At 43.2% G+C, this 22940-nt stretch overlaps 1 protein-coding gene across 1 annotated transcript; it reads left to right on the forward strand.

Moving 5' to 3' along the window:
* The first annotated feature begins 14518 nt into the window (after nucleotides 1-14518).
* Nucleotides 14519-22695, forward strand: PRSS23 (serine protease 23). The gene is made up of 2 exons (XM_018071376.2): nucleotides 14519-14575; nucleotides 19512-22695. Exon 2 carries the CDS (start codon nucleotides 19525-19527, stop codon nucleotides 20641-20643), a length of 1119 nt encoding a protein of 372 aa, XP_017926865.1. The 5' UTR covers nucleotides 14519-14575; nucleotides 19512-19524; the 3' UTR covers nucleotides 20644-22695.
* The last annotated feature ends 245 nt before the right edge of the window (nucleotides 22696-22940 follow it).

Here is a 22940-nt window from a genome sequence, read left to right on the forward strand (position 1 = left end):
CCCCAAGCCACGGAGCAAGAGAAATGCTGACATTTTAGAACAGTTGGCATGAACCCCTGCCTGGCCACTGGCTCCTTGTCCTTGAGACATTCAAGTTCACATGTGATTTTGATTCGACTGCTGTATCCCAGTAACTTTTCTTTGCCTTCCAGCTGCTCCCTGCACTGCACTGGACCCTGATGGACTCTGTCAAAGTGCATCTCTCAGCTGCAGGTAACTTGGTCCAAATTCCCTTATGGCAGTGTTGTGCATCATTCCTAATTTGTGTGGCTTCTTTTCTTCATATGAAGATCTGGATCCCACAGTGGGAAGATCAGAGATGGAAGAAATAAAGGATCAGCACAATTACCTGTACATAGCTTGCTTTTACATTTTCTTATTGCCATTCCCTTTCTTCTGCTGGCAGACAGGAGCAGTGTCCAATTCTGTAACTCCACAGAGCATTTGAACTTGAATGCATTCAACTTATCAGAAGAATCCATTCTGGGAAAATTATCTTCTGACCACAGAATAATCACTGAGTGAAAAAGGCTTTGCAGTCATTCCCAGTTAAGTCCTAAAGGACCTAGGAAATCCCTTGAAAATATAAGTGCAGAATTAAAGTGGCAACTACCTCCTTCTCCAGTATTCTAACTCCCAGAGGGCTATTTGAGACAGGGTCTAGCAAGCCCCCCACCCAAATAATAAGAAGGCTGTAGGAACTACCCAATGCAGTTAGGCATGGAACTATGTACTTCCTATCCATTGCATTGAAACCACAGTCTAATAAAATAATTAACTGCTTCTATCTCTGCACATAAGTTTTCATTTGCTGTAAATTAATATAATTGAATATGCAAAGTGATTGGTCAGGGTAGTTTCTGAAACACTTTAAGGAAAAGCTTAAATATAAGCTTTCAGATTTCTTTATGCTATGGCTCTGATTGTAGTATCCCTTCAAATAATTGTTTGCAAAGCAGCTTTCAAAGTGAATTTTTATTCCAGGTTACTATTTGCTGTAGCAGTGGAGAATGATATTGCCTGCAGCTGGGCATGGAAATGATTATGGGCTTCTTGGCAACACAGGCAAAAGCTCCCTCTTCTGAAGGCTCCAGGGCTGAGGAAGGAAGGCCAGAAGGAGACATGAAGGACTGGGGAAGAAAAAAAGTCATCAAGCATTCGAAGGAAAGTCTAATTAAGAGTAAAGCAACTTGGAGATGTCAGTACAACTCCATCTGTTTATCCCACCTCTCTCTCTTAGTACCTTCTACTCCAGCCCACCCCTTCATGAAACCCACAGCTTTAAATTCTTGTTGGCACTGTACTTTAACAGACTTTGGGGCTTCTAATACTTCAAAGTACTGAAATGCCTACTTCTAGAGCAGAAAACCTGTCCTGCTTCTACTCTTAGTGTTTAATCAATCACAGTTTCCTAAGTTGCCTTGTTTTTCTTCAGAAATGCAATGCTTGCAGCAGAAATTGAATGTGAGACTAACAAAATGAGAATTAAATACTGACTGATATTTGCAGACACAAGTGATTTTTCAGCAAAGTGTGTCAGGAACTTGGCAATGTCTTCATAATTTCAGTTTTATCATTAATTTTGGCAAGTGACCAAGAGGGAAAAAATTTTTCTAGCAGAATGCAGGGGGAATAAACTGTGACAAAGGAAAATGGACAATGTAGGCTGGGTTCCTGATGAGGGATCTGTGAGACTGAAGAATAATCCTCCAAGGGAAATGTGTCATGGAGAATTGTAAAGAAACTTACTTTGTAAAGGACCTCTGGAGATATCTAGTCATCCTGCCCATTAGAGCTCTCCTTTTCACTGAGCCCAGCCTTCTTCCCATCTTCTCTGTATTTCCTGAAGAGAGAGTATGCACAGACCTACAGTTCCTCCAAATTGTTTCCCAGGTAGTGTATAAGTGTTCGGGAACTTCCCAGGATGTCCTCTGCCTCTGAGGAGCATAAGAGCCTTCCCAGGGCCCTGTTTCATCTGTGATTTCATCTACATCCACAGACAAACCCACTTTAAAGTCTTGCTCAGTGGGTTAGAAAAGAATCAGAGGAACATTATGACTGAGCCAGACAATGGCACATGGAGCGTTCCCCTTTTGTCAGGCATTCAAATCAGGACCGAGGCAGCAGCAACCAGAGTTACTGTCAGCTGGCAATTTGGAGACACAGGCTTGTAATCTAAATTCATCTTCCAACAGCAGCACTTTTTTACATATTTATCAGTTGTCTCAGCAGAAAGGCCAGAGACTGAGTGAGTGAGGAAGACCCAAGGGTCTGCTTGCCTCCACATGGACACTGACACGTGCTAAAGGAGCAGGGTACTGGTGCACAAGGGGTCTGATGCTACAGCAGACCAGTGATTCCCAAGGGAAATCACAGAAGCTTTTTCCTAAACTGAGAGTCTCTCTTTAATTCCCACACTCCATGATCTCTGTCAAACTATGACATTAATTAACCACCATGAAGAAACAAACAGCTCCTCAGATAACTTCTAAAAGTAAAACAGTTTAACCTCAAAAGTTGCTGTTTTCCAGCTCCATATTTCTTTTGTTTTCTGTTCCTCAAACATTTCTCGGAGGAAAGAAAATCAGTTCCACAAATTTATTGTTATCTCCTCAAGCATATTAGAGACAAATTAAAAGTCTTGTCCTTCACTGAATGACACATGGGGTTGTATTATGGACTCTCTGTCAGTCTCCTGAAACTACTCAGAGGAATACAGAATATGAAAGAGCATGAAATTCAAAAATGAGTTAAGTCCTAAGGTTAGGGATGTAGCTGAGAAACCCAATTAAATTAGAGTAATATTAACTACTGGAAGGGTGTTCTGGGATGCTTGCTTTATTCCAGGTTGTGCCAGAAACATAGTGTGAAAACTTAGACAAATAGACCATTTTTTCATCTCTTGAATGCAAAATGGGGTGAGAAAGTAGCTTTTATTTTTCATTTTTATAATGTATAGCACAGTGCTGTTCCAAATGGAGTTAGGACTCGTGGATTCCAGAGAAATACTACTAATATTTGTAGCAATACAATACAATAGTGTTCTTAATCAGACAGAGCTCCCATTTATTTCAATGAGAATATTGCCTGCAGGATCAGGTCATCAGCTCCTAATCAGAGCTCAGTCAGCTGTCAGCTTTCCCTGACAAATTCAGTACAGGGGATTCAACTTCATCTCACTCTCCTTCTGCTACTCGCCTGCCCTCACAACAGAAACTCCGCATTCACATTCAGAATAAGAGCATTCACCACACACTGCCAGGCCCGGCATTTCCCTCTCTTTGTTAACGTCTGTGCTTGCTTCGGTGCCGTCCTTTATTGTAAGCCTAATAAGTACATAAAGGCTGAGGAATGGGGATCCAAGCAGACTCACAGCAATGAGCTTCGAGGAGCTTGTTTGCCCGGGCAGACAGACTGGGTAAACAATTAGCTCCAGCTCCAACATTCAGGTCCTGTAGAAGAATTGGATGCCTGGCATTGGCCACTCTCCATGACATTCAAAATTTGGCTTTTCTCCAATCAAATATTTAACATTCGCAATCGTTTGTCCAGCCCCACAGCCTCAGTTAGGAATTTCTGCTCCATTCTATTTATGTAAATGGACATTTGGCAATTATTTACTAAGAACTTTGAAAAAAAAATGTACTTAGCTTTGTAGCAAGGGTAAAAGAGAGTTTGTTTGAAAATCATATAATGGAACAGGTCATCAGCTACCAATACCTACTACCAATACTTATAAGTAGTGTACACTTAGACAAAGTATAACTTGGAGTGTTGCTGTCACAGACCCTTCTGTGTTCATTGCTGGTAGCAAACAGCTGGCTTTTAATGAAACATAATAGAGAAATTGTTATTTTAAAGCTGCCTTTCTATTTATAATCATGCCTGTTGCAGTACAATGGAGAATTGTATCCTTATTCCTTCATGCTGGCAATGCAGGAAATATTTAACAAGTGCTTGTGAAGTATTTATTTTCAAATACATTAATGGTGTGTCTCTAAATCAGTAAGGTTAGTGTACTTTGAGGCACACATACAGGTTGTACCTTTTGTATCAGGACATCATGTTTATTATAATCCACACCCTTTATAGTTTCAGATTGATGCAGTGAAAGATGCACAGTATTATCTAAGTCAATCTCCTCTACATCACAAACTCTTATATTTCACCCTGTTTCACTTTATCCAACCCGTCTCTTCAGTGTAAGTAAAGAACTTAGGCTCTCAGGAAATTAACCTGCTGTATGCCACAGATATTCCAAGTCAGCTTTGACATGGTAAATAAATAAATAAAATATGCTAAACAACATATGAAAAACTGCAAGAAAATATTTTTTGAGATGTTAAAGAAAATGAGAAAAAACAGTTGCTTGTTTTCATGTCAGGCTGGACATGAGCCAGCAATGTGTGCTTGCTGCCTGGAAAGCCAATTTTATCCTGGGCTGCATCAGAAGCAGTGTGATGAGCAGGTTAAGGCAGGCAATTCTGCCCCTCTACTCTGCTCTCATGTGACACCACCTGGGTGCTGCATCCAGGTTTGGGGCCCCCAGCACAAGACGTGAATCTGTTGGAGAGCCACAAAGATGATTAGAGGGAAGGATCACCTCTCCTATGAGAGAAAGCAAAGAGTTGTGGTTGTTTAGCCTAGAGAAGTGGAGGGTTTGGGGTGACCTTATTGCAGCCTTGCAGTACCTAAAGGACTCTGCAAGAAAGCTGGAGAGGTACTGTTTACAAGGGCATGTAGTGATAGGACAAAGGGGAATGGCTTCAAAGTGAAAGTGAGTAGGTTTAGATTAGATATTAGGAAGAAATTATTTACTGTGAAGGTGGTGAGTCACTGGAACAGGTTTCCCAGAGAAGTTGTGGATGCCTCATCCCTCAAAAGTGTTCAAGGCCAGCTTGGATGGGGCTTTCAGCAACCTGGCCTAGTGGAAGGTGTCCCTGCTCATGGCAGGGGGGTTGGAACTAGATGATCTTTAGAGTCTCTTCCAACCCAAACCATCCTGTGATTCTTTTTGTTTTTCTGATTGTTTTTCTCTTGTCTTTGAGAACAGAATCAAGCTTGCATTATTATGTGCAAGAATTGTTCTTACACACAACCTCTAAACATGCTATTAATTGTTTCCTTCAGCCACATATGCACAAAATGTTTAGAAAAGAACAGAAGGTATGGTGAAGATCACTGTGGAAGTCTTAACCTGTGATGCTGTACATGTTTCTGTAAAGAAGTCACAACCTGTTCAAAGTCAGTGGATGGTCCTTGTTGGATATTCTGCAAGAGGGGGGCTTTCCTGGACTTAAAAGGGGGATCTAAGGCTCAGCTTTGGACTTGGTCCTGCTTTTAGGACGTTGGACTAGCAGATGTCCAGAGGCAACCTGAAGTACTCTATGGCTCTCTAAACAGATTTAATGACTGCTGATGGTCTAAATGAATACTAAGGACAAGTCATCCCATGTACTACTGAGAGCAGAGATTTCAGCGGGGAGCCACTAAGAAGAATGTTCAGGTGATCTGGAAGAACTGGCAAGGTGCTAGGCAGAATCTAGGTAAGAGCAAGGTAAATAACTGGAGTTTAACCTTTGAGAAATATTGGCCTACTTTTCCCAGGGAAATTTACAGTTGTATGGGCTCCAAATCAAGAAAAAGACATACGGACTTCTCTGGGATCAAGCTGAGGCATTAAACTGATGGAAAAAGAGAAAGTGAAAATGTAGAGCAAAAGCACACTCATTAGCTTAAATTTAAAACATCATGAAGGGAATCAGCAAAGCAACCAAGAGACTTGCAAGGAAGAAAATATCTAATTTTCCTTAAGCTAATACTCAGCCTGGAAAATAAGCAAAAACAATTTGCCTGGTCATTATTAAACATCAATTTGGTCTAACTGATATTACCAATTTAGTGGAATGATTTCTTTGACCAGACAGATTAAATCACTTACTATAACTAAACCATCAAGCAGCGATCTCAAAATAGCAGAAACTGTACGTCAAAAATGACATCAGCTCTTTCTGTCACTGGTAAGGGAAACCATTGATCTCAACTGTTTTTGAACCACAGGATAAGTACCTATGTAAAACATCTCTCTGTACTGTATAGAGAAAGTGACTTAGGCTGACTGATCTGCTCTGGATTTCCCACAGTAACAGTGGGACTGTCTAAAAATTACCTACAACAGTTTCCTAGACTGAAAATCAACACAGAAAATATATATTTGCCTTGCCAGTTAACAAAGGTATAGTTCCAAGAGTTAAATATAATTGCTTACAGCTCTTTCTAAAATTAGACATTTTAAAATCAGGAGTTCAAAGAAACTTTTCAAGAAGATCTCTTGACCATTACTGTCAATTCTCAATTAATCCTAAAATAGAAGGAAAACTGTACAAGTCTGGAAGAAAGTGAGGGTGATATGAGTATTTGAACAGGATATATGGAGTTACCCATGTGGGCTTTTCTATTTGATTTCAATCTCAGATCACATAATCAGATTGGCAATATATTTCACAAAGGATCAAAGTAGTATAATAAAGATTTATGGAAACAGATTTTGTCAAAGAATAATACTGATTTTGATGAAAGCCCAAGTTTTAGAATAACAGCATTGATATATTTTACATATATTATATTTACTGATACAGTACACTTGGACTTTTAAGGCCTTTGACCATAAGATATCTTGCTAAACAGCTGAAGTATAAATAGAAATAACTAGACAGTGATGAACCAAAGGCTGTAACATATACCTACACTGTGGTAATTTTTAGTTCAAGACTGACTGTTCTTTAAAGTGGCTTTCTAGCTCAAACAAGACAAGTGGCCGGAGCAGAGAACTCCATGGGTAACACAGGATGTCAGGCTGGATCACAGTGCTTCCTTCCAGCTATAAACCCCTCTTTGTGTGGGTAACAACTATCAAGTGAAACACAGAAGTGTTTTGCAGAACCTAAGGTAATTCTGGACAGGGCCTTTCCTCGTGGCCTAGGTCCACAACTCCAATCAGTAGTTACATAGGATCTTCCTACTAATAAACTAGGATGAGGGCAGTGTAAGTACGTTTACTTCTTCTGAGAGCAGCTGAACTATCATTCAGGGAGTATCTGTGTAGATGTCTGGTTTGAGTGCACTGCTCACTCCTTTCCTGTCCCAGGAAGTCTTCTACCAAGGTGTCCATGGAATGTTGACGTGGAGTTATACAGGATACCTCTCAGACCTACTACCTTGGGCTGTTGATAAATGCAGGCAGATACCTATACCCTGCTTGTCTTAGATCAATGAGGATTAGAAAGTTATGTTAAATTCTAAATGCACTGAAAGGCACACTGTGTCACAAATAAGTTATAAGAAATCCAGACTTGCTATAAATACTCCTTATGGGACATGTCTCTGCAAGACATATCATCAAATATAAACTTTCCTTATCTTCTAGGCTTTGAACTGTAGATTGCAGCAATTAGTGCTGGGAAAGATCTATTGGATTACCTAAACTGCTACGTGATATTCAGGATAGTTTCCCCTTCCTAATGTTTTGCCTCACACAGTTTATATATCTTGGGGGGAAGGGCAGGTGGAAACGTCCTGGGATACTATTTCACAACTGGTTCGCACAGTCAGAAATTTTTCTGGTGACATTTAGCCCAAATATGTCTTTTTTAATCTCACTGCATTAAGCTCTTGTCATTATATTCTTTAGTGCCATTTGAAATAATTCCTCATTAGGGTCTCCTATATACTCTAAACTGCAAGTGCAGACTGTTAGATTCATCCTGTGATAAACTATGCAAGTTTTCTTCATTCACCTTTAATGTATTTTTTTCTAATTTACCTCCAATTTGTCTATGTCTGATATGGAGCTAGGTAGCCAGAATCAAGTGCAGTCCTGCAGCTGCAGTCACAGCTAAGAAGCATAAAATTGCAATTAGTAGCTTGCAAATGAAAGATGTCATCTGTCATATGGGAATCATAAGTTAGTGAAACATGTTGCCTATTTGGGAGAAGAAGCATCACTGTTTTCATAGTTGGATACACCAGATTTGGAAAATAACCCAAGCTTATCTTGACAAGATGTGAACAAGAGCCACCCAAGAGCAATTCTCTAGTGAGGAGCACTTAACTCTGAATTGCTGTCTAACTTTAAGAGCCAAACATCCTCTCCACATGAGCTGTCTAGCCTGCCTCTATTGATGCCCAAGAAAAATTAATTCCAGACTGCAGTTCATTCCATAATAACATCAGCATCTAACACGGGTGGGCTGGATTGCCCTCTGGAGATGCCTCCTCTCCTCTGCTTAAAGATGGCCTTTCTTAGGCTATTGGCACCATTTTTAGATGGCTAAAATTAGCCAAAGTTAATCTTGCTTACATGTTTCCAAGCTAATCATAACTGACCTCACCTGGCTCTTCGTGTTTCAGACCGGAGGCCCCTATCAGATGGTCCCACATGCTGGCTGTCATGGCTAAACAGCCATCCTGTGCACCCTGGCCCCCCATGTTCATTCCGCTTAGAAGCACTGATTCACAGGGGGTTATATAGACTCAGAGAAATTCTACCAGCAAAGGCTTACTTGACCAAGAAATTAAGATAGAACCGCTCAATAAAGTAGTCCCAATCCCTGACTGGTTTTCCTTTTTCTTTGCCTCCTTAAGATGGGGAGATAGACCTGTTTTTGAAGTCCCCACAGGGGTCTACATCCATTGCAAGATGATCTTGCCAAGAACACCACCTTCAACCATTCCTCTCCCTCAGGGAGGTTTTAACTGCACAGGCTCTGTCTGAGCAGATGGACCATAGCTAGAACATAGTCTGAAGTTTTATGTGGTCTCTCACTCACAAGTCACACTATTAACTTCAGGGCGCCTTTATGCTGGTGCAAGATGACCAGGCATCAAACTTAGTCTGAGCTCAAGCATCTCATTAGAAATGCCACCAATTCTGGCTGTACAAGGGGACTAGGAAAGGCCCTCCCCAGCATTAACCAAGCAAAATCACTGCAGAGGCTGACAGGCAGATGTTGAACAGTTTGACCAAGCACTGTGCCCAACTCATCTGCTCTGCAGGGGGCCTCTCACTGTGGGGACAACCTTCTCTTTTGCTGTGTGCCTTGAGTACAGGATTCTCTATAAACAAGCTGGGCATGAGGTACGATCTCTGATAGGAGCTGAAAAGACATCTACTAATATCCTCAATGACCTCATAAGTATGCAGGAACTTCAGGGTCACATACAGCACTTATAAAGCTCACTATTCCTAGATGAGTACATGATGGATTCAAAACCGCTAGACAGAACAATGAAACTTATAGCAGAATCTACACCCAGCAGATAGACACAGTCTGACATGGAAACAAAAACAGTACTGATTAATTCAATCCAATTTTGTGTAACACTGAAGATTCCCTTTTTCAGGAAACTCCCGAAGTTCTCAAGGAATGCAGTTGCAGTGGATGTTTTATTTTTAAGGTGTTATTTTGGAATTACTTCACTGTTTTGATATGCTGTTTATCCAAATGGTGAAGATGCACTGTCTTACAAGAATCTCAGTCTTGCTGGAGCAAGTCCAGATGCCTGTTTTATTTCAACAAGTTTTCACTATTATGAAATTAAAGAGGCACTGTTAGTTTAAATATCACTCGTTAGAAATGTTTTCAGTAATATGAATAGTAGGAATTCCCAAGATCTGTATAGTTTAGAGCATATATATGATATATATAGCTGCAAATTTTGAACCAAGATGAATTCAAAATATTAATCTTTTTCTTCCTTCTATGCACCTCATAGTTTGATCAAAACTTTCTACACAATATACTCAATTTATTTAGAGAGTCCCATGCCATGTCTGACAGATTATCCCATTAAGCCTTTAAATAAAGAATTCAGAGCGGGGAGGGAGGTGATAGTAGTGGGAGGGGGGGAGATAAGGGAGAACCAACCACCACAAAACTATTACTAAACATATTGTATATTCAGTTCAGTGTTACCTCTTGTGTTTCCCATATAGTAGTAGGTTAGTTTTCCAATAGTTTTAGAAACTTTCTGTAAAGATTAAGTTGTCTCAAGCAAAGCTCTTTATTTGCAGTTATGTCTGCAGGTGGAACTGTGCAGTAGAAAACCTCCTGTTTGAGAGAATTGCAACTAAGTGCTCAAGTATCCCTATTTACCTAGGAAGATGATGGACACACTGAGTGGGGTTCATTTCATGTAACTGTAGACATCAAAAAGTTAGATTTAACCTTTCCTAAAAGACAGCAGAAGGAAATGAGTGCTTTTAAGGAACGATTCTCTGGCCTAGCTTATATCCCATTTTAGGATGTAATAAGTCACCCTCTGAGAAAGCCCCTAAAGACCTGCAAAAGGAACCTAGAGTGGTCATGACTGGCTTTTACTTGTCTTTATTCGTGCAGAGGAATCGTCTCCTAGGCTAGAGTCCTCCATGCTGCTCCATTGTGTCACACTTGCTGATGACAAAATTTTTGCCAACACAGGAAGGACATTGTATATATTTAGCTGTCGGTTTTCCCACTTGGCAATCTTTTTCATAAACCAAACAACTCAGATCCTCAGTCCTCGCATGCTTCCTTTAAGAGCTTGACAGTAAAAACCTCTTGCTTCTGGGAACTAGGAATAAGTGCCACCACCCTTGTGATCACAGTCTGGGAGAACCTGAGAAAGAGAGTTCCTTCTCTCTGAGTGATATCATCTTATAATGTAGCACATCTGAGGCAAATGTCTGCCCTTCCCCTTCGAGTCAGCACAGCATTTAGTCATGGGAGAGTCACAACTGTAACTATCATCATAACGCTGCATTGAGGTTGGACATGCTCTCACACTTTTTGCACAGATTTGGGAACCACAGCAGCAGAGCCTCCCTGACGTCCTGAACTGAAGTAGGGGCAGGGATGATGATAGGACTTGCTTCTCCAAAGTGCCGGTCTGCATCATCCTTGCCTTCAAAAAAAAAACTTTTTTCAAAGGGATAGAGTGTTCTCACCTTTAACTTCTTTCTCCTGGAGTTCAAAAGCACTTCGGGAAACAGCATTGATAAGCAGGGGTCTGTGTCGCAGGGCAAGTAGAGGGAGCCAGCTGGAGAACTGTCATTGCAGTGGGGAACTCCAAGGACTTTTCTGCTGCATTGCATCAGCAGTGAGCAATGGGGGGACTCATTTGAGCCAACTGTGGGATGTCATTCTTCCTTCCAGACGCAGTGGCCTCTGAAATCGCTCCATTGTCTGCAGCGGAATCTGGCACAGGCCCATAATGCCAGGTTACTTCACTTCCCTGCAGAATAAAAGATTTCTTCAACCATGAGAAATTATCTCCTGACAGTGCCATTCATTAAGGCTCCCACCTGTAGACTGTTTCATTTTCAGCTTACTCACAAGGTGCTGAAAAGTCAGCCTGTGTGTTATCACTTGACAATATAGTACAGCTAATACCTCTTCACCCTTACTTACATTGCCACTTACTGCTCTTTGCCTCAACAATGGCTCACAGTAACATTCAGATCTTGGACTGCACTTTCTTTTAAAAAAATCTTGAGCAGCGCAATTTCACCAGAGCTCTTGTTTCTTAATAATTATACATACAGGGGAAAAAAAAAAATCTGTATTTGGTATTTTTTCCCTCTTTTCAATTAGAAAGTTAAAACAGCAGATTTTGTCTGTAGCTGCCGGATAGAACTGGGCAGTGGTTCATTTTCTCTTAAGGCAGACATGAAGACAGGCCAGATGAACTGTCTTTTCTGAGCTTATGGTTTAATGTATGCCCTAAAAATAATAAAACCCAGAAGTTTTTATGGCAACCAAATGTCTCATAACTAAATTTCAAACTAAACATTCTTTTCCACTCCTTTTGTTGTGAAAAAAAATTTTTGTTTAATTTTTCATTCTCAGGAGGGGTACTGTAGACACCAAGCCTTATGGTTCCTATTCATCCATCACATAATCATAGAATGGCTTGGGTTGAATGGGACCTCAAAGACCTTCCAGTTCCAACCCCCCTGCCATGGGCAAGGACACCTTCCACTGGACCAGGCTGAACAAAGCCCAGTCCAACCTGGCCTTGAAGAGTTATAATCTGTGTAACAGGAATACAGGTGCTGTACAACAACCAGGTGGCAGGTGCTGTACAAACATAACACAAAAAGATTGTCCTTTCCCCTAATGAGAAATACAGAGACAGCAGTAAGTCACAGGATGAAAGAGACACTCCAGGAAACTATGAGAAGTCTGGTGGAAGGTCTCTAACTGTGAACATTTACATAGACACTCCTTCTGGATGAGGTACCTTCATGTTTTCCAGCGCTGCCTTCCAGCTGCTGCTCCAGGTGGGGAAGGTCTGTAGTCCCGTATTGTATCACGGATAGCCCAGGGAGTCCCAAACCCCTATAGTTAAGTAAAGGGCAATCCCATTATATATGTATTAGCAGTGTCTTGTATCTCTGTTCCCCTGACTGCTGCAAACACTTCTATCAGCATCATATCTTCTAGGATTGTGTCTATTTGAATTTGCCTCTGGAGATCAAACAGTCATTCCTTAGTCAGTCGGAATTTATTCAAAGTTGCTGCAAATAAAAAATTGGGGGAAATAGACATAGAAGGAAACAACCATGCTAAAATTCATTCCTTCTTCCCTTTGAGATTCTTGGAAACAACAGTGTGATCGAGGAAGGCTGATACATTTGAGATAAAGCAGAAAAGGGACATACAGAGAATTGTTCAGCAGATGGTTTGCAGTCATCTAGAAGTGACTGCTAGGCAAACTGTACCTTGCCAGAAAAGTGATCAAAAGGCCACATTTGGTGTGATGACCTACTACAGTCAGGAAGACCTATGAAAGCTGGGAAGGCCCTGGAGCACATATGGTAGTTGTGACACAAGAGGCTGCCCTGCCCATGGAAAGTAAAACCCCCCTGGACCACTGCTGCACCCCTGAGTCTCACTCTAACCAAACCCCTCAACATTTTCACCCCCTAAGCGGCATGGGCTAACCCCTCCATACATACAAAACAACAGATGTGTGTGTACAGGGCAAAGTTTCTGAGCAGTGCCTCCGCATCTAGTTGGGAGGTCAGTAGACACAGAGTCCAGAACACGAAGGGACCTGTGTTTAGTATGGTGCTGCAGCCAGAGCCTGACTTGTCAGCTGCTTGCTGATACTCCAGATATCTTTCTCACTGTTGCATGGTCATTCCCTCATGGGTCAAGAGCAGCTGCACTGGTTTTACCATCCCTTCCTCAATGCCAGTTGTATTCTCTAGCTGTATTTCTGCTGGAAAAACTTCTCTTCTACCTCTAGGGACCTCTCCCTCACACTGCAGTTCTTCTCTAGTTATTCACAGTTGAGAAAGACTTGTCTGAGTAGTTATGTTTTTGGTAGCACATGCTTTTTCCACTCATTTGGTAAAATCTGCAGACCCAGACAGGAGTTGGTGCTAGGCCCAGTAAATGCAAATTAGAAAAATAATGTCTGAGAATGTAAGATCTTGTCATATTTCAGTTCCTCACAGAGGGTTGATGGGTGAGGCAGAGGTTTTGCCATGCTTCAGGCCCTTCTCATCCTTTATAAGGGCAGCAGCAGGGTGCAGAGGTCAGCAGAAGGCTGCAAATAAATTGAGTCCTGTGAAATTTATATTTCCTTTCTGGGGTAATGGTGATCAGCTGGGAATTTTGGCAAAACTTTTTGTGGATTTTTCTTGTAGAGTTAGAACATTGCAGGATTTTTGCCTTCTTGGCTCTGGTTTCCTCTTTTCTTGCCAGATGTCATTATAAGAATTCAAGAAGGATGAGTAATTAAAACCCGTGCAAAGAATGTGTTTGACAATTAAACTCAACTATCTGCCTGATAAGGCAACGTGGGTGACTGACCGCAGAGCTCTCGGAGCTGATGCCCTGTGATGGCAGGAGGGACCCAGGGGGCTCGCACCACTCCTGGGGACCCTCCGAGAAGGGGCCTGGGGACCTGGACACTGGGGACAAAGAGGCTGGCGCCGTCGGGGCCGCAGAGGTACCACGGCCGCACCCCGAAACCTCTCACCCTGAACCGGGGTGAGGGTACGGCAGCCCCTGAGCAACCCGCAGTGCCAGGGCACGGCGAACGAAAACAAGGATGAAGAAAAAAAGAATATGGTTTACTTCGGGAAATACACGAAAACAGCAGTAAAATAACAGACAGGGCGGTGACGCGCCACGGGGGTGCCCGGGCGGCGGCCCGCGGGGGAAGCTGCGCGGAGGGACGGGCCCGGGCCGGCCCAGCCGGGGAGGGGCGGCGCGCGGGGCCCCCGCGGCCGCGGGCCGGCAGGGGCGGCGGGCGGCACCGCCGGGAGCGCTGCGGAGCGCTACGGAGCGAGGCGAACACGAACACGGAGCGAGGCGAAACGCGGAACGGCGGGACCCCGGGCAGGATCCACCTGCGGGAGGCGGCCGCTCCGCCCGCCCCGCCCCGCTCGGAGCGCGCGCCGAGGGCCGGCGCCCGGCGGGAGGAGGGGAGGCGGCCCCGGGCCCCGCGGAGGCGGCGGAGGATGGGACCGGCACCGGCCCCGCCACCTGCCTGAGCCGCTCCGGAGACGCCGCCCGGGGAGCTGGTAGGTAGCGGTCCCCACGGCCGGGAGGGCGCCGCGGGTGTCGGGTCGCCCCGGGGGACAAAGGGGCGGCGGGGAGGATGGCGAGCGCTGCTCTCGCCCCGCCGTGCCCCGGCCGGCCCCTCACCTGCCGGCGGGCGCGGGGCCGGGGGCACCCGGCGGTGCGGGACCGGGCGGCGGGAGCTTGCTGTCCCCGCCGGGGCGAGCCCTCTCCCCCCGCGGGGCTTAATGTTTAACCGCTCGCATCCACCGGAGCGCACCCGGCGCCCACTCCCCGGCGGCTGCGGCCACAAAAGGGAGACCGCGGCTCTCCCCGCGGTCCGCGCCGCGGGTCCGCCGGCGCCGCTGCCGGGGACCAACTCTCCCGGCGAGTGAGGGAACAGCTGGTTAAAAATTCGCCTTTGCTGCGTTTCACGCTTGGGAGGCGTCAGGAGTAGCGAGTGCCCTGTTGCGGTCCTCTACTTCGCTTCGTCGCGCCGTGACTGAGAACATTAGTGTTTTGGCGTGTTTTTTTTTAAAAGAAATACATGACACGAGCTCTTTAGTGAAGCGGTGGCTGGAGCTTGGGGCAGTTGTTCGCCTCCTGACCCGAGCGGGGTCCGAGGGGTCGGTGAGATCCCGCCAGGACCCCGTTTGCGCGGTTGCCCCGTCACTCAGGTGGTTTGGTAGTCCTGGGGATGCAGGTCCTTCCTGCAGCTTATCCCGTTATTCCAAGTGACCGCCACTGTCCGCCTGTAACGCAGTTCGCTCTTGTACCATGAAACCGAAGCTGCTTGACATGCAGGGAAAGAGAGAGAAGAAAGAAAGGAGGGTGAAAGGAGGCAGTCATATTATTCTATAGGAATTGGACTGAGAAACACGTACTGTTCTCCCTTTCCACTGTGTCCATGTCACTGACACACGTGTCAAAACACCTGCTGTGCCCGGTGTATATGTTAATAGACACACCCTTGGCCTTCTGGTATCGAAGTCTGTTTCACGTTTTCCTAGACATCTGTTCCTACAGCCCTCAGTCAAGCAGGTAAAGCAGTATAACCCTCACACCACCCTCAGCATTGCAGGCAGGTTAATAGAGATGTTAGAAGGCAGTAAGGCTTCTGTAATTGTTAAAGCACGACTCAATTATTTTTGCTGTGTTTTAACAAGTTCTGTGACCAAGAAAAGCAGAAGAGGTATTTTGGCACAGCTCTGACAGTGATTTAGTTCTCCTTTATAATTTGGTTTGAGGCAGGTTTTTCTCTCTTGCTGCCTTGGTTTCGTTTCTTCATTTTTTTGCTATGTTAATCATTCTGGCTTCTAGCACAGTGGAAAAACTTTCTTCATTTCAAAATGTAATGGAGACTGTTTGGTTCACAGGCTTTCATACTGGATGATTCAAGATTTATTGTTATTTAACCATCTGTTACAAGAACCACCCCTGAAGTAGTGAACTCTTGCAGAAAAATTACTTGCTTATTAGAAAATGATTCATGTCCATCCTGAACAAGGCAGTTTTCTTTCACCAACATCCATCGCAGGGCATGAGTGCCCAGAGCAAGCAGGAAAATGTGTCTGTAAAGTATTTTAGTGGCATGGGGAGCCCTGGGGTAGCTGTCACTGTTTCCATTCTCTAAACAATTTTAATGCCATTAGCGAGTGTGATTATGTACAAACCGCTTCTAGGGGGTTCCTAGGCTGGATGTCAGAGCAGGGCTTTGTACTGAGTCAAAGGGTGGATTGAGTTTATGACACAGTTTAAATAGAAACAGAAGAGCAGTACTACAGTAGGGCAGCACATCGTAACTCATTCAGTATTGCTCTGTGATAGCCGTGCAGCGAAGTACTCACTTCATACCAGTTTGTTTGATTTGAGAACACCTTTTAGGGTCACCCACAAGTAAGTAGCTGAACATAGAGAGTTTTAACCCTAGCTTTCTTTGCAGCATTTTGGTTTTGTTTTAAACAAAAAGGAAAAGAGAAAGTAAAAGGAAAGAAGAGCCTTACTGAAAGGTCACTCTTTAAATATAGACTGCTTTTTCAATTCCTTCATTTTCTGCTTTACTGTTTTTAAAAGACAGAGAATCTACACAGAAAGAGGTGCTTTGTACTAATTTGCATTTTGTTGTAAATAAGACATATTTATTTTATTTATTGCTGTCCAGAGCTGATTTAGTACTAGTTATGTCTCCAGATGAGATATAATTCTGAAAGTTTTGGTAAATACCTTGGTTTGTGAGTACTGTTTAGCTTCTGTATTCAGGTGTAAACCCACTACTCTATTTTATTGTTAGGTTTTAATAACATTTTAAATAAAAGTTCTGTAACTGATGTAAAGGCTTTTTTATCCCATATAGCTGCAATGTGATTATAGCACAGAAGCAGCAGGGGAGAGGTGTGGGAAGGTTTGCTCAGAGACATAAAGTGGAGTAAGTACCGCTTTACACACCACAGCACGGACACAAATACCATCTTCTGAAGCCTTTTTGGGGGACCAACTCGAGTCCCATCTCCTGTCGTGTTCTCTTCATAGGGCGGCTGCCCTCTGCTGTCTAAATCTGCCTTTCTGGTGCTGGCATTGCTGTGGTAGTGATAGTGGGGAGATGAGAGAGGGCAGGTTGCAGGGAGAGGTGGTGTCTCTTCTTGGCCCAGATGATAATCCTGGAGGAAGCAGAGAAGCTTTTGGGCACACAGTCTCTTTATGAGGTCGCTATGCTGACAGGCACGAGGGAATCTTACTGCTTGTGCAATTAACAACTGACAAGATGCTTCTAACTTTTCCTTGCCAGCTAAATAAACCAGCCAAAGGCCAGCACTGACTCAATTAGCATGAATGAGATTTAGACCCAAGAAATGGCTTGAGTGGTGCAATTTAGAGAGATTCCATCTATTGGGAAAGCTTCAAATGTAAATTGTGGGAATAACTTTCATATGAAGCAGGTGAGAGCAAACTGCTTAGAAATATGTGCTCTTAATGACCGGATCATGTACCTGATGCACAGCATAACTGTAGTTCAGCTTGTTCTCAGCTTCTAGCTGTGAAACCAGTAAACGTTGCTGCATACAGCCCTTACTGACACAAGTAGAACAGTTAACAGTTGACTTATGCCAGTGTATATTGTTGTGGGGATGAAGTGGTAACGTTTGTCCCTGTTACCTTATTTTTCTATGTTTTCCTAGTCACTGCTATGCAAGTATATTTGATAACAGAGCAGGTGTTCCATGTGCCATCCTTATACTGATGTCAAACTCTCTCATTTCATAACTTGCAAAATGCAACCATATCTAATATTAATCTTTGCTGTGGAAGGAGTCAGAGGAGCTGGTGGTTTTCCTTGAATACCAAGTATTTTTCAATTTTGGGACATCCAAAATTACTCAGTTCTGGTTCATGTTTAAAATGGCTTATATTTTCCAGCATGACTCACTTGTTAGGTATAATGCAACACATTCTATAAAGCTTAACCTAGAAAAAAATACGTTTCTTTAAAATTGTCCTTTTTGTTAATGGAAAAAGTTGCCAAGAGAATGTGTGATCACTTCTGGAAGAGTCAGTATGTGCCTCTGTGGGTATCGATAACATCAGCTTTGTTCATCTGTGTCTGTTTTTTGGAATGAAAATATTTTAGTATACTGCATGAGTCAATTTGTATTTTGGACATTGTGTGCTTTAATGGTAGCCTCTATTCCCAAAGAGGATGCTACCAAAATTCTAAGATTCTAGGCCCACTATTTGAGTTGGACACCTTTGGACTTCAGCAATCTGTAGCTTCTAAAGGTTTTTTTCGATTCAGCTTAGGAATGGAGTACTCCTACAAAAAGCATTGGAGAGAAGGATTTTTCTTTTTTATTCTTAGATAGCTGTGGTTATTTCCTGCATGATTTGCTTTGGTTTACTCATTTGAGGCATTTCAGGAATGATCCTGCAGTTGTGATCAGTGTAACCTCAGCAGGGTTTGAAATATGTGTAAGCTCAACATAATTGTGAAGTTTTGTTTGAATAATCTTTGTGTGAGGGAGATCCTGCCTGCCTTCTTGCCCAGGGCACAATGCCTCCTGCAGCGATTCAGCTGTATGGCTAATTTTCAAATAAACTAACGTTACACATTTTCTTGACACAGTACTGGTGCACGCTGTTCTCTGCAGTCTGAGTCGCTCTGCCTGTGGTTCATAAACACATTCACAGTCCCATTTGCCTCCCTGTGCTCAGAGGGGGTTGGTTTGCATTTCTAATTAATTGAGTTTATAAAGCAATAAGCCAGTATGTTAACTGAAAATTCCCTCAGGAATTGTAATCTTCCTTCATTAGCTGCCCCTGTGTAATTGAATCACCCTTTCTCATGTAAGCCTGGGGGAGAGTGAATGCTATGTGGAGCAGAAACGTTCCTCTAGTGTGAGTTACAAGGGGAAGCGAGTGTCCCGTATGGTCATGTTCTGCAACCCAGCCCCTGTCAGGTCACCTTCTTCGTTCACCCATGTGTCCCTACCTTGATGTCTCTGACTAAGACAGCAAATGGTGTGAAGAGATTTTAGGACCTCTTTCAGCAGAGTCAGAGAGTAGGGGGGAGCTTTCAGTGAATGCGCTAATCTAGCTGAAGGCAGACTCAGTTACTTTTTGCAGGAGCTCTGGTTTCTGAGTGCAGAGATTTGCATGGAGTCTGAATTTTCTTTACACCATGCAAAGACAAATACTGTAACTTCCCCCCAATGTCAGCTGAGAGTTGGTGGCTCAGAGGGTTAAATGCCCTGTCTTTCAGTGTTAACCTGGGCACTTGTTTCAAGGTACAGGTTAAGGCATTAGTTTAACATTGAGAAATCTGAGCTACTTAATGTAAGTTAACTCCATTCAAATCGCTTGACCCTTATTATATTTATTCTCGGTTAGCAAGCCGTTACTTGGCAAGGTAGGTTAATCTTGCAATATGTTTGTGTGAATAACTGTACTTCCTTCTGCTTTCCACAGACCGGCATTCAGAATGGCAGGCTTGTCCACTTTAATCCTCCTTTTGTGTGCTGCTAAAGATGTGATGCCCTCCAGTTCTCCCTGGAAGCCAACTTGGCCGTCTTACAGAGTTCCTGTTATCCTGCCGCAGTCTACCCTGAACTTGGACAAACCACAATTTGATGCTGAAGCCAGACTGGAAGTGGTATCTCCCTGTGGCCCAGCATGCCACAAAAGTTCTCCGCTGCCAACTTATGAAGAAGTGAAGCACTACCTGTCCTATGAAACCTTGTATGCTAATGGTAGCCTCACTGAAACTGAAGTGGGCATATATATTCTGAGCAACAGCGCTGATGGATCTCAAGGCAAATCTCGAACTAAGAGGCAGATCTATGGTTATGACAGCAGGTTTAGCATTTTTGGGAAGGACTTCTTGTTGAATTACCCATTCTCCACATCGGTGAAGCTGTCTACAGGTTGCACGGGGACTCTGGTGGCCGAAAAGCATGTTCTTACTGCTGCTCATTGTATCCATGATGGCAAGAGTTATGTCAAAGGCGCTCAGAAACTGCGGGTGGGGTTCCTAAAGCCCAAACATAAAGATGGCAGCAAAGGGGCCAATATCACCAACTCAGCAATGCCTGAGAAAATGAAATTCCAGTGGATTCGCGTGAAACGGACGCATGTCCCCAAAGGATGGATCAAAGGCAATGCCAATGACATTGGCATGGATTATGACTATGCCCTGCTGGAGCTGAAGAAGCCGCATAAAAGAAAGTTTATGAAGATAGGTGTGAGCCCACCAGCCAGACACTTGCCTGGAGGGAGGATTCACTTCTCTGGCTATGACAATGATCGTCCAGGAAACCTGGTTTACCGTTTCTGTGATGTCAAAGATGAAACATATGACCTGTTGTACCAGCAGTGCGATGCCCAGCCGGGTGCAAGTGGATCTGGGGTGTACGTGAGGATGTGGAAGAGGCAGAATCACAAGTGGGAGCGTAAAATTATTGGTATATTTTCAGGCCATCAGTGGGTGGACATGAATGGCACCCCACAGGATTTCAATGTAGCTGTTCGCATCACACCCCTCAAATACGCACAGATCTGTTACTGGATCAAAGGCAACTACCTTGACTGCAGGGAAGGATAAAGACAATGAAACTCCTTGAAAGCACTTAATGACTGGTTTTAATTACTCATCTGGGGAAAGATTAGACTTGAGCTGCAAATGTGTGTGATGTGATCATGTAACATTGGGAGGTGATATGTAGCTTTTCAAGCCAGCCACCTTGTTCTTAGGACAGGGACTGTGTGGTGCTATCATTACAGCTTGAAACTGGGGAGAAAAGACGTCTGCTGGGTGGGGAAGGAGCAGGTGGACTTGCTGAATTTGCAGCTGAGCAACTGAAGATTAATTAGAGGCGGATCAGTAAACAGTATGAAAACAGAACCGTCTCCAAAGAATCTTGTAAAAGGGACACTGTTGACTATCTCATGCCTACAATGTTTGTTTTAATAAATCCTAGGATTAGTAGAAATGCTTTGATCTGAACTTTTAAAAGAAAATATTTCTATGCTGTTGGGGGCTGAAGAGGGGCATTTAATGGTGTTTCCAACCCAAACATTAAAGCTTTGTGTTCCTGCATGAGAAAAGGGAGTGTGAAAAGGGCAAAGCATGCGCCGTGGGAGATGAATGCCACACAAATAGCGTGAAGGGTAAATAACCACATAACACGTCTAACTTCCTTTTGGTCTGAGTGGTTTGAGACTTTATTAGTAACATAGTTAAGAAAAATGGTTTTTGAGCAAACAGACCTTGATGTTGCAAGGATTTGACTGTGAAGATGATGTTGGTGATATGAACAGTGCCATTGCATCCTGCTTTGGGAAACACAAATTGCACATGGGATTAAATCTACAGGAGCTGGGGCATAGCCTTACACCTAGCAGGATCCCTATGAATATACTATTATTATAGAAGTGTGTGGGGACAGAGGCTTTCTGTTTATGACCTACTTAGATCCTTAAAGGAAAATCTCATGTCAGCAACTCAGATTTTCAGAGGAAGCCTGTCTTTAGTCTTACTGGCTATCTGAATTGTTGCCTGCAGAGCACGTAAAGGAGAAAGCAGGACAAAAGGAGAGAGTTTTCCCCCTATTTGATGAAGATCCTTGCTGTTTTACCTAAAAATACATCAGGTAGAGGGACCATAGATTTTTAAGTGTCTCTCAGCCATATCCCTTTGACATGTAATTTGTACGGCATCTTGATTTACGTTTCTTGTGTTGTTTGGGGTAGGAATCTTCCTCCCCATGAAACTGTTGAGTTACAAATAATTCTTGGCAAATGCACAGTTCAGTAAATCTGCAGCTGGAACAGAGCCACACTGTAGGATGCAGCCGTAGTTTGCTGTGAAGTGATCCTCTGCTGTCTCTTATAGATAGCAATGACTTACATTATTACTGTAGCAGAATTAGAATTTAAAACAAGAACTGTCTTTTATAGGTAAAATCAGTGCAGCCAAATACTGTAGCTCAGCAAACAGCATTGGGAAGTCAATGTGGTCTTTACAAACAGCATTTCTCTGGTGGATTGTGCCACTGTATTGCAGTAACCCAGTTAAGTACGTGCTGCCCTGCCAATATTATTTTTTTAAATAGGAGGATAGACACTGGCTCCAGTTCCAGTTTCGCTTCCACCCATCTCTCACTTGTCTCCTGAAGCTTACCAAGTTGCCCATGGTGCTTAGTGTGGGGCAAATGCAAGTCCTTGGTATGAAATGGCAAAGCTGAGAAGGAAAGAATCTAAGCAGAGCTTCCCTATGCTATACAAATATAAGGAAGGTCTTAATTCAGCAAAGCCTTTTTTACACTCTACTAATTACTATGGCATTTGTAAACATATGCCTGATGGTGCTTTATCTTTGTGGTGGCTTTGGCTCTAGTTTTGAAAAACATTTTTGCTAGAGCTGCCTATGATTATTATTTTTATAGAAGCAGCATAAAAAATGTGGACCCTCATGGGCTTTTGGTGCACTCAGATACAAGCAGTTACTAATGCTTTGAAATATGAATAATCACCATATGTATCTGATGGTCTTTTTCTGCCTTTTTATTTTAATTTCCTTTATTCTATGGCTGTTATCTGGAGCACTTTTGTTTGAATGTATCACAGTGAATAAAGAAAAGTTATGGAATTTCAATGCAGACATTCTTGTATTTGTACTATACTGGGTTGCACTTTCAATATCATTTCAGTGACTTACCTATAAAGACAGATACAGATTTATTAAAATCCTCAATGCTGTTTATTTTCCTTCAATTTTCTTTTGCTCCCATCTGTTAGAGGTTTTCGTTTTGGTGGGGGTTTTTTGTTTTGTTTTTTGGTAGGCTTAATTACTTTGTGCCTTTGGATGGTAATAATCAATCTTAGCAGTTGCAGTTCCAG

The sequence above is a fragment of the Manacus vitellinus genome, unplaced genomic scaffold, assembly GCF_001715985.3.
Source record: "Manacus vitellinus isolate BGI_N305 unplaced genomic scaffold, ASM171598v3 scaffold_2_pilon, whole genome shotgun sequence".
Lineage (NCBI taxonomy): Eukaryota > Metazoa > Chordata > Aves > Passeriformes > Pipridae > Manacus > Manacus vitellinus.